Source organism: Lutra lutra, chromosome 5 (assembly GCF_902655055.1).
Source record: "Lutra lutra chromosome 5, mLutLut1.2, whole genome shotgun sequence".
NCBI classification, from domain to species: Eukaryota; Metazoa; Chordata; class Mammalia; order Carnivora; family Mustelidae; genus Lutra; species Lutra lutra.
Genome location: NC_062282.1, coordinates 65,847,992 through 65,860,548, shown reverse-complemented (window position 1 = coordinate 65,860,548; position 12,557 = coordinate 65,847,992). Strand labels below are relative to the sequence as shown.

Below are 12,557 nucleotides of genomic sequence, written 5' to 3'. Positions count from 1 at the left end.
TTCTAAACTATTCCAAACTAAAAATGTTATTAAAAATTTGAAAGATGAAATAGAGACTTCTCAGATATACTAACACTGAAACAATTCATCACCAGAGACTTATTCATAAGAAATATTTAAAGTCCTTGAGGCAGGGGTGCCTGGGTGGCTCAGTGGGTTAAGCCTCTGCCTTTGGCTCAGGTCATGATCCCAGGGTCCTGGTATCGAGTCCTGCATCGGTCTCTGTGCTGGGAAGGGAGCCTGCTTTCTCCTCTCTCTCTGCCTGCCTCTCTGCCTACTTGTGATCTCTGTCTGTTAAATAAATAAATAAAATCTTAAAAAGAAAAAATAATAAAGTCCTTGAGGCAACAGGAACACTACAGTGGACTGGATTGTGTCATCACGCCTCATGTGACTGAGGAGCTGAATTTTAAATTTTATTTAATTAAGATTTCAGTTTAAATAGCCACACATCTCAGAAAATGGTAGATAATTCTAATGATAGCCTTTTTGTTGGGTCTTTAAGGAGAGGCTGGTAATACTGAGATAGGCATCATGCGGATGGAAGAAGCCACCCCTTCTTCCTCTTACCTCCCACTGAGGAGATGCTAGGTTGGAGGATGGTTAGTCTTAGCAGGACCATACATACAATCCTGTGGCCTCCCCCCCCCCTTTTTTTTTTTTTTTACAATTTTTAAGTTTATTCATTAGAGGGCTTGCAAAAGCATGAGCAGGGGTGTGGGTCAGAGGGAGAGGGAGAAGCAGACTCCTTGCTGAGCAGGGAGATGGACATGGGGCTTTAAATATTTCCCCTCATATTCTTTTCCACTTGCCCACTCATTTACCACGTATAACTTTTTCTTTTCCCATCCTTTACCCTCTTATTTCCCAGGAAAGGCAGCCTGCTCTTGTAAAATAACATACGCTTCTTTGTTTTAATTTTATATTTTAAGATTTATTTATTTGACAGAAGCAGCTAGAGAGGGATCACAAGCAGGGAGAGTGGGAGAGGGAGAAGCATGTTTCCCACTGATCAGGGAGCCTGATGCGGGGCTTGATCCCAGGACCCTGGGATCATGATCTGACCCAAAGGCAGACGCTTAATGACTGAACACTCAGGCAGCCCATTAAGATTTTTTTTTTTTAGCTCTACACCCAACATGGGGCTTGAACCCTCAACTGTGAGATTAAGATTTGTACACTCCCACCAACTAAGCTAGCCAAGTGCCCCAACATACGCTTCTGTGACATTAGACTCTTATTGTGTTCCTGGTGCCGTCTTTCTTTGTTATTATTGTTTTAGTTTTGTGATCTTGATCAGGTTTTTTAATATTCATCATCTAAAAAGTACAGATAATCATATATGCCTTGCAGAATTGTTGTAATAGAAATTATGTTTATAAAGTCCCTGGCACAGAGAATGTCCTCATAAAACAAGAGCTTTTTTTTTTGAGTACATTTCTGTGATTTAATTTGGCAAATGTTTATTAGCATATAATCAGTGCTGTACTCTGCTGAGGATGCTGAGGAAACAAAACCCAGAATCTCTGAATTCAGAAAGTTGCTTAGTGTAGAAGGGGGACTGACATATAAACAACAGAAATGTGCTAAGTGCAATAGGGGTAGATATAAAGTGCTAGAAGCAATTCTTTTCTCAGCCTTGCCTGTGTAGTGCTTTCCAAGTATTTCTTTTGGAAAAATATTTGGTATTCATGATGGAGGACAAATAGAGGGGAAAAAAAACAACCCTTAAAGGTTTCTGTAATCTGTGCGGTGTCATCATTTTGAGAATTGATTTCAGCAAGACACTTGATAAAATCTCTTATGAAGTCCTTATACATAAGATGGAGAAATGTGGACTGGCTGATAGAATAGGAGGTGGATTTGAAGGTGGTTATATGGCTATGTCCAGTATGGTTTTCTCCTACAGTACTTTATTTTTACTTATAAAATCTGTAGGTTGGAAGGAACCTTAGAAATAGATAGTGTACTTTAACTTGTATCTAAGACCTCTCTATAATCTGGTCTTTTATTTTCTTCCCTTTTAATTTTTAATTCAACAGTACAGAAAAGTATATAGTGTAAAAATATGCCACCCTCCTATTGCATTCCCCAAGTGTCCCTTAATAGTGCTTGTGAGGGGAAGGAGGGAGGGAAGGAAAGAGTGAGGGAGGAGGAAAAAAAGTTGCTTGTGTATATGTGATCTTGTTTTATTATGCATATCTTTTTACACCTTGTGTTATAGTTATTTAGTGTATGTGCTGTCTCTCTTAGTAAACTGTAAGCTTAAGAACAAGGACCCTGGAGCACCTGGATGGCTCAGTCGGTTAAGTGTTAACCTTCAGCTTAGGTCATGATCCCAGGTCCTGCTATGGATTCCCCACATGGGGCTCCCTGCTCAGTGGAGAGCCTGCTTTTCCCCCTCCCTCTTTAGCTCCCCCTGCTTGTTCTCCCCGCCCCCTGTCAAATAAATGAATAAAATCTTAAAAAACAAAACAAAACAAGGACCCTACTACATAATTTCCTATGTATCCCCCAAATTACTTGCACATTGAAGATTCTCAATAAATACTTGCTTAAGTATTTAAAGGAAATTTGGACCAGGAAGAAGACAGGCTTATCTAGTAAAATGCCATAGGTTTCTTTCCTTGGCCATGTCATTTATTATAACCATTTTCCTCGGTGACTTAGATGAAGATGTAGAAAGCATGCTTGTCATATATGCAGATGACACAAAGCTGGAAAAGAGAGTTGATAGCATCAGATGACAGAATCAAGACTGGAGATGATCTTAACAAACTAGAATGTTTAGCTGAAAAGAACAGGGATAAATATAAAGTCCTGTGTTTAAGGGGGGGGAATAACCAACAACTTAGTTACCTAAGTATAGAATTAGGAGACTTGTCCTGATAATTTTTTATTTAAAGATAATTTGGAAGGGTAGGGAATGAATCTTAATTACCTTTAAGCTCAATTTAAGATTTTCAATAAAGCAAATACAGTCTTGGCTGGTTTAGTAGAATATGAGTCTCTGTGGGTTAGTTTGTAGTTCTTGTGTTCTCTCTACTGGTCAGACTGCTTGTTGAGTATTTAGTCCGTATAAAGAGAGAGACTGACAAATGGGGTTGTACGTAAGGTCAGCTAGGAACGTAAAACTTGGGTATAGGAAATGAGACCAATCTAGATGTATCCTGAGTTCTACCACTTACCATTTGTGATAGCTTGGCAAAGTTAATTCCTCTGAGTTTGTTTCCATACCTTTAGAGTATGGCAGAATAGTAATACCAATCTAGAGGATTGTTTTAAAGATGAGAATTAACCTAGGCGATCAAAAGTTTCTGCACTCATTAGAGATTGGATTAATGACTAGATATAGTCCCTGCTTTGAAGAAGGTTACATTTCATTGGGGCAGACAACTGAGTAAATTCAAGATTGTAATGTAGCTTGTTAAGTGTTCAGAGAGCTGACTTACGGAAAAGGGGGTAAACTTACTCATACAGTCCCCAGTAAATACAGAATGAACTGGATTGTTGTGTAGCAATAGAATGAGTTTCCCTAGGAGGAAGTGAATTCCCCTCAGTGAATGTATATAATCAAGTTGAGACTGTATGATTACTTGTTGGGGATGCTTATAGAAGGCATTTTTTTTTTTTTTAAATGAGTAGAGGGTTGGACTAGAAGGAAAGATGAACTATGAACAGCTAGGGGCCAAATCCAGCCAGACATCTGTTTTTGTAAAGTTTTATTGGAACATACCACACCCCTTATTTATGTGTTGTCTATGGTTGCCTTCTACTACAGTGTAGAGTTGGGTAGTGTGACAGAGACCATATGGCCTGCCAAACCTGAAGTATTTACTGTGGCCCTTTAGAGAAAGTTTCCTGACTGCTGACTAGATCAGTGCTTTACAAACTAATTATTTTGTGAACTGATAACCTTCCTAAATTCTATGGCATGGGGATTTCAAGTCAAGAGAGAAGAAGACAAGATTGGAAGTGAGATGGTTATAGTTTTTCTTGTTACTGCAAGGATTGAAGACTAGAAACCAGTTGATTAACCTCCAAGATCTTTTAAGAGACTGTTATTTTATAAATAGATGCCTTTTGTTGTGAGACAAAGTATTGGTATGCCACCTGGGCTAAAGCTGTTTATACCCACTAGCACTGGAAGGTGGTCCTAGTGTGGTGGGAAAAATTGGTTGTGTTAACCATTGTGAACTTTTTTCCTCTTAAAATTGGAGCACTTCCTAGAGTAAAGATTAGAGCTAATATGGGTACTCATATATATGTAGCTATCATTACTGTATGTCATAGAATACATCATTGGAGTGTGTGTCACACCAGACAGAATTTTGGTTGGGAAAGTGTAAAGGGATTCAGTGTTGCTAGTTGGGGTGCTACACAAAACCTTTCTTTATGTGAACTAGATTTTTTTTTAATTAAAAAATATTTTTAAAAGATTTTATTTATTTTACAGAGAGAGAGAGTACATGCCTGAGCATGAGCAGGGGGAGGGACAAGTGGACTCTGCACTGAGCACAGAGCCCTTGGGGCTCCATCTCACAACCCTGAGATCATGACCTGAGCTGAAACCAAGAGTGGGACACTTAACTGACTGTACCACCTGGGTGCCCCTTGACTAGATCGTTAGATCTCATGGCAGTAGGGGATAAAAAGATCTCTCATTAGCAGGAATATCTTGTGGCTGGCAATTTCAGTTCATACATTACAGGTGTTATTCTTTGCTAGAAGAGCAGAGGTTTCCCACACAGTGCACTTTTTCCAGGGGAATAGGATTTTAAACTTTGCTTCTTTGCATACATTTTGTCTTTTATATTTGGAGTCTACTGCCAACTAACATTTTTTTTCTTTCTCTTTCTTTGTCCTTCCCTCCTTTCTGCCCTCCCTCTCCCCCACCCACCCACCCTCCCTCTCCCCCACCCACCCACCCTCCCTCTCTTCCTTGCTTCCTCTCCCTCCCTCCCTTCCTTCCTCTTTCCCTCCCTCCCCTCCCTTCCTTCTTTTTTTGTTGAAAGTATTGACTCGGAGACAAAAAGAGTCCAAGAGCAAGAGTGACAGTGGGACAGTTGCCCAGACTTCCCTAGACATTGACAAGTAAGTAGGTATGCTGTGTTCTCGGAGCTCTTTTGACATACTATGGCTTATACTGAATAAAGAGATCCATTCCTCTCCTACCCTGGTTTTCCTTGGCCTTCCAATCACTTCATTGCTTTGATGTCTGAGTTTATTCTTTTATTCCCAATTTCTGTTAGTGTAGATGGCCTCTGTATCTTTTTATTCCTAATTTATGTCAGTGTAGATGGCCTCTGTATGTTTAATTACCCTAAAAAAGTCCGCCACCCATTCCATTTGTACATTGCTCTTAGATTTCTATTTTCTTTGAATTTGTGTATTGGTGTGTTTGGTACTTTTGGGAAGCAGTGAGCTATTTTGCGATATAATGGTACAGAAGTTGAGTTGCAAAAGGTTGAGCAATATAGGTGACTTCCTTGGGTTGTGGGTTGCAGCTTGGCTAAGAAAGAAAGTACATTCTATGGGATGATTGGGTATAAGTGACACCTCCTGAAAGTAAAGACATTACCAACAATACATTATAGCAGTAGTCATTAGGCAGAAATGTTTATCTTTGAAATACAGATTTTAGATCTGAAATTTCAGGGCTGCTTTCCCTAATTCAGTTGAGCAGAGCTGATCACTTTTTCCTTTTGGAATCCTGTCATGTGGACATTTCCTCTAGGACTATATTCATCCCACCATATTGCAGTAATTTTTTTTTCTTTTTTGATATTTCAGTCTTCCTGGATAGGCTGTGAATTATTTGAAGGCATATACTTGCCTTCATTCATGTTTATATCCTCAGCATCTAATAAAATGCATCTGAGACAGCAGTTAACAGTAATAGCTGTCTAACACCTAATATTATGTACCAGTCACTGTGCTAAGTGTTTGATTTACTTCGTAGCTCTCACAATAGCTGATAAGATAGTTTTTCTTTCTTTCTTTTTTTTTTAAATAGTTAAAGAAATTGGAGGAAAATTATAAGTAACTGGTTAAGATCATGCAACCAGAACTGGCAAAGCCCACGTGACTCAAAAACTTAAGCTCCTTACACAGTGCTGCTATCTCTCATATAGTAGGGGGTTAATATATGATTTTTGCATTAATTCATAAGTTTTTAAAGGTACACTGGTCTAGCTTTTCTCATAAGGCATTTTTTTGCTCCTATTTTTAAAGACCTCCAGAGTAAGTTTCCTTAGAGCTAATTCAGATCACTCTTGCTGTATAGTAACTGACTAGTAAAGGCCAGAAAGAGTCTAAAATAGCAAGCTTTGGAAAGTTGTCTTTAGCTTCTTAAAACTAAGATGATCTTAAGAATCAAGCAGACCTGGCTTCTGATATTTATTAGCTAATGAGACCTTGGGGAGAAAAGTACCTTCTTAATAGGGCAAAAGAATTAATTGAGAAATTGTGTTCAAAGGGTGTTATACCAATTCTTTGCTACAGAAAAAATAGTAATGATTGTTCATTTCCTTCCTTTGTCCCCAGTGATTCTATTTTCACTGATGCCCAATAAACCTTACTTCAAGGACACAGTTTCCTCTCTTTCAACAGATTATACTGTTATAAAAAGATAAAAATAGCTGTGTATATGAAATTACACAAAAGACTCTAGCAGAACTACATGGTTTTGGTAACTTCCTAGTTGATGTTGCAGGTTGTAGAATTAGGGAAGTCAGCATACAGACTTGATTTACTAATCAGACAAGTTCATCCACCCTGGTAAAAATGTCATCTTGATTTAATGCACTTGGTGTTCCTTTTTCTGTCTAAATCTTAACTTCCCTTTGAAAAAACTATTACACTTAATTTCCAAAGAGTTTGACAGAATATTTTATGTCTGAAGAGCAATCAGCATTGTTTGAGATAGTTAGAAGAACTGATTTCATTACCATCCCACTGCTGCAACAGCAGGGTACAGAGAAACAGCCAGGGAAAACCGCTAATCACTCAGTCCTTTTGATTGGCGTCGGGTTAGTTTTATTGGCGATCCTGCTGAGCGAATCTGCATTGGTTGACATGTCTCCTCCACAGAATAACGTAAAAACACAATTGAGACAGAATAACATAAAAACACAATTTAAGACTTATCCAGGAGCCCAGAGGCAAAAACAAATCTTAAAACTGCTTTTTTCCCCTTTCTTCTGATTGGCTAGGAATGAGAAGTGTTATCTCTGTAAATCCCTGGTCCCGTTCAGAGAGTACCAGAGTCATGTGGACTCCTGTCTCCAGCTTGCAAGGGGTGACCAAGGAGGTGAACCTGAAGAGAGTGGGAAGGTATGCTCAGTTATGGAGGAGAAGCAGCAGCAGCGGCTGAGGAATCCAAAGGTGTGTATTGAATGCTTTAGAAAATTCTCCAAAGTTCTGTTCTATGCTTTTTTCCCTTCCTCCTTCCTTTTCTGTGTATCTAGAAATAAGATTTTGTTTTAAAATTATATTTTCTTTTAATTAAAAAGTAATATATGCTCACTGTAGGAAATATAGGAAGTTAAAAAAAAAGCATAAAGAATCAGGGAAAATTATCACCCACAATTAAGCTACTTAGAGATAACTGTTAGTATTTTGGCCTATTTTCTTTTTTTTTCTATGCATTTTTAATGTAGTTGAAACCATATGTGTATATATATGTGTATATACGTGTGTGTGTGTATATAAACTTTATAGCATAAATACATTCCTGGGTTTCTTTTTTTTTTTTAAGATTTTATTTGACAGCACAGGTAGGCAGAGTGGCAGGCAAAGGGAGATTGAGAAGCAGGCTCTTTGCCAAGCAGGGAGCCTGATGTGGGGCTCAATCCCAGGACCCTGGGATCATGACCTGAGCCAAAGGCAGCCGCTTAACCTACTGAGCCACCCAAGTGACCCACTGGGTTTATTTTCAAACTGTTTTTAAAAATTACTCTTAATGTTTATATTGCTTAACCATTCTTATATTATTGGACATTCAGATTCTTTCTAATTCTTTGTATTATAAGATTGTATTTGAATCATTAATCTGTGTACCACTGACTATTTCTTAAATTTCCTAAAGTGGAACTCATGTAAACATTTTAAAATCTGTTGAAATGTACCACCAAATTCCTTTCCAGAAAGGATATCCAGTCATACCCCCACTGCCAGGAACATATTTGAGATCAACTCTATTTAGCACCTTGTGTGCCTGGTCTTAGGAAGCTGTGAGGTCTGGCCCCTGGTCACTGGGAAGATGAATGTGCTTTCTGGGCTTTGCAATTAGAGATCAGGAAGATCAAGTCTTGGCTCCATATGCTAGGCTTACTCACTTAGCAATCACTGCACACTAAGATGGGTAAGCCATTATCTGTCATGACAAAAGAAGGAGACCCTGGTATGAATGGGGTGGTTTTGTGGTAGTGATTGGGAGTTGTGGGTTATAGGTAAGTGCCTGTATCATAGAGCCAGTTGGCTCTTCTGGCATCACTATTTCAAGAAGCTACCCTGAAACTGTTATTTTCTATTTTAAAATCTCCAAATCTATCATCGGTCAGTGGTTACTGTTCTTTAATATCTTTGTGGAATAATTTGCCTTGACTCTGGTTATCCATTCTTGGATAATAAATATTCTTGGCATGAAGATGTATTCTGTTCATCATCACAGTTTGTGTTTTTACTTGTATACCCTCATTTATTAGAAAGCAAAAGACTTTCCTAGAGCTATGTCCTACATTCCTTCTCTCCTGGAGATAGGTGTGATCTGGGCTAAGGAAGTTGTATTTTAGATTCTCTGCCATGAGATAATCCTTTGGTCTGTTTTTCTCTATCATAGGAAAAAAATCGCAGTGAAGGCCGGCTCCTCAGTCTCTTGGAACAGTCTGAGCACAGGACTGCAGGTGAAGACCCCAGAACCGGTTTTCTGGGCTTATGTCATAGGCCTTCCAGTAAAAATGGCTACTGCCAACTCACTATTTGTTGGAGTTACGTGGATGTACATTTGGCCCATTAGCCAGACTTTGAGATTCATTTTAGGTTCCCTTAACTAAGGAACAGGACTTCCTGTTAAGGGAAAAAAAATTTCCAAATCAACAGGGGAATGACACAGCCCCAAATACCTTCCAAAGGAACAGGCTTGAGAAACCAGACGTGCAGATATTTCTGCCTTCTCCTAATGTTTTGTGCATCATTTGTTACTTGTCCCAACCTGCATTCCAGAGGGATTGTAGGAACTAACTTTGTCTCTTTGTGCCTAGTGTTTCGGGAGCAGTAGAGTGGATTGGTTATGAGCACTGCATAAAGTTAGCAATGCCAACTTCATAGATTTTAAGGATTATATCTAGGAAAGTTCCAAACATACTCCCTGGTATAAGTAGGCTCTTGATAAATGTTAGCTGCTATTATTACTGTTATTAGTTGCTGTTTAAATTTCACTAGATGCAGATGGAAGAGGAGCTTTTGTTTAAGCCTGGTGAGATTGCTTACCTTCTCATTCTAACAGTTCATTCCCACTAAGCAAATCTGTTTTGCCTTCTGATGACTATAAAAAGGCAGCCTCTCCAAGCCCTATAGCCTGCTGCTTCTAGATCAGCATGTTGTGAATCTCTGCAGGTGGCAGATTTCTCTTGGCAACTCCTTGTTCCTCAAGTCCAGATTTGAAGTAGATTATTCAGAGGTTGTTCATTCAAAAGTGTTCACCTTGATACTTTTGCAGCTGAGCCTGTTGGATGCTAATACTCATATTTTATGGGTTTGGGGGTGGGGATCTGAGCTACTTGTTTAAGAATGATGAAAAACAGTGCCCAGAACACAGAGAGCACATGAGCAGTGAGAAGTGGTATGATTACAACACTATTAACATTATTACTTTTTCTCTCTTATAGATGGAGAAATAAAGACCAAGTCTTCAGAGACAGCAGGCTTCAGGTGAATTGGGGTATACACTGAAGTATGGCTGTCAGTAGTTGTAGAAAAGTACAGGCCTTATCCTGGGTTCTGTGTATAGTGTGATATTCAAACTATTGAAGGTAGAAATCACCATGGAACTGTGTGACCTCTGTGTGTGCTACCCTCCCCCATATCTAGGCTAAGAATTAGATGGTTGGTTCAGTTTCATGGCGTTAAAACAGGCAGAACAAAAGCTGTGATTTATTCTTCCCTCCTAACCCTGGTCTTCTGATCTAGATTTCAAGATGTTTGGGAATTTGGTAAAAAAATAATTAAAAAAAAAAAAAAAAAGTTTGGGAATTTGGGTCTGACTTCTCATTCTCTCAGTATCTCACTGTGTGACTTTGGGTATATGATTTACCCAATGTCCTTATCCGTGAAAGGGGAATGATAATACCTACCTGGTTGGATTATTACAAAGATTATATGAACTAATAATGTATGTAGAAGCCTCTGGTATAATGCATGACACATACTTAGTACTTATTAGTAGGTGTATATTGAATTCTGAATTTTTCCCCCTTCTCTTTAGGGTGCCCTCGCCAAGGATGGAAGAGGCAGGCTGCAGCAAAGAGATGCAGAGTTCCCTTGCACATCTCGACTTAAATGAGTCTCCCATCAAGTCTTTTGTTTCCATTTCAGAAGCCACAGATTGCTTAGTGGACTTTAAAAAGCAACTTACCGTCCGGCCAGGTAGCCGGACACGGACCAAAGCAGGCAGAGGAAGAAGGAGAAAACCCTGAATTTCTAGGGTCCAGACATTGACAAAACCATTAGCAGTAGGGGTGGGCCATGGTCATTAAGTTTTAGTGGCCCCTGTTTCATTGTTGAGCAAGTTTTGGCCCTGCAGTTTTCATCACCAGCATCCACTCAGCATTCTTGTTTTGATGTTTTCTATAAGCTATACAGACGATTGTGTATAGTATTCTGTTTTATAACAGTCTGGATTCACTTATAGTTAAAAGAAAATTTAAATATATTTATGTTTGTATGAAATCTTATTTCAATAAGATGGAGATCTTCCATTTTTCCCCTCTGTGTTGCAGGTTTTGGGGTGGGAATATTTAAATTGTGGAGCTAAATTACATGTTTCCAAATTAATGCCATTACTGGTCTTTGACATACTGCCTAAATTCACTGAATGTATAGTGCATATTTCTGAGCACTGTGTGGTTACTCCCTTGAGCTTTTCTGACATCACTGTGGAAAGTGCCAAGGCATCAAATCCTACTTCTTATTTTGCTGTCCCTATCATTCAGCAACCTGTTACTTCATCTTGCTTCTTCACTTAGTTAAGAATTCTCAGCCAGAGCATAGGACCTTTGAGGGGTATCTCCTGCCATTCTTACCAGGAATTTGTAAATGAATGCTCTGTTACTAATTCCTGTGCAATTATTTTTCTTCCTAGATTAACCAGTGGGGATACCAGGCATATTCATTTATTAAAGCCAAGATTAGTTCTCTTGCTGTCAAAGGTCATAGCAGCACCAGGAAATAACATCTCTATTTCAGTATGTTACTGGTAGAGGAGTGCACATACTTGACCACATTGCCCAGGAGCTTTTAGTGCAGAACAAGATGTGGTCTGCAATGTACTTGCAGACTTCAAAGATGAGAGGATGTCGAACAGCAGAAGCAACTACCTGAGGGAGATGACCAAACAAGGACGTTAAGAAAGCTAGCTTTGGCCCAAGCTGATTTGAAGATGTAATAAAAGTCTGTGGGAGCTGGCTGCTGACCAGGAAAGGATCCTGGGACAGGATAAATATGGATATCACTCAGACTCTACTAACTTCTGATTCATCAAATTCAAAGTTACCTTTTTCTTGATTTTAAGGTGAAAATGAGATAGGTATTAGACTGGGGGAGGGAGGTTCAGAGAGATAGCTAAGATGGAAAGCACCAAATGGTCTTTTAAGATACTTTTTTTTTTTTTTTAAGATTTTATTTATTTATTTGGGAGAGAGACAGAGATAGAGCATGAGCAGGGAGGGGAGGGAGAAGCAGGCTCTCTGCTGAGCAGGGAGCCCGATGCCTCAGGATCATGACCCAAGCTGAAGGCAGACACTTAACCAGCTGAGCCACCCAGATGCCCCTAAGATACTTTTCTTGCCTATGCCATTGCACACAAGCCTTTTGAGTTAAAAGAAGGCAAGATGGCAGGGTCCTGATTTCTTCCATGTTTCAGTGTTGGATGACACTGACATTGTGGCCAGCATCACATAAAGAACAGGTGTTATTTTTTTTGAGGAACTACTATGGTTTGGGTAATGTATGTACTTACATTTAATCCTCACAGCAACCCTGTGAGGTAGGTGGTATCCTCTCTCATTTTCAGGTGAGGAAACAAAGAAAGGCTCAGGGGAATAAATAAAGCCACTTTTGGTCCATGGCAATGAGATCACAGTGCCCCTCATATTCAGTCCTAAAGAAAACGCTTTATTTTGGCTGTAGTATTGATTATTTTCCTGTTTTCCTTCTAACAAAAAGTAGTTTATTAGTTCTGTCCCATCAACTTAATTCTCACTAGTGTCTCATTAAATGGCAATTTATTGGAGGTAGAACATTATAAATGGGATGGTATGTTTATCTCTTTGCCTAAA

General features: G+C 39.1%; 1 protein-coding gene across 7 annotated transcripts in view; it reads left to right on the top strand.

Moving 5' to 3' along the window:
* UIMC1 (ubiquitin interaction motif containing 1) overlaps positions 1 to 10,955 on the top strand; it is a 136,465-nt gene extending 125,510 nt beyond the window's left edge. For 4 of the 7 annotated variants that reach the window (XM_047729148.1, XM_047729150.1, XM_047729152.1 and 1 more), the window contains 5 exons: positions 5,016 to 5,094; positions 7,215 to 7,386; positions 8,843 to 8,906; positions 9,891 to 9,933; positions 10,487 to 10,955. In XM_047729148.1, coding sequence (XP_047585104.1) covers positions 5,016 to 5,094; positions 7,215 to 7,386; positions 8,843 to 8,906; positions 9,891 to 9,933; positions 10,487 to 10,697 — 569 coding nt within the window. In that variant the 3' untranslated portion in view covers positions 10,698 to 10,955. Of the gene's footprint in view, positions 1 to 5,015; positions 5,103 to 7,214; positions 7,388 to 8,842; positions 8,907 to 9,890; positions 9,934 to 10,486 lie in introns of those variants that run through there. The other 3 variants (XR_007127342.1, XR_007127341.1, XM_047729151.1) reach the window with 2 other exon arrangements.
* Positions 10,956 to 12,557: the final 1,602 nt, after the last annotated feature.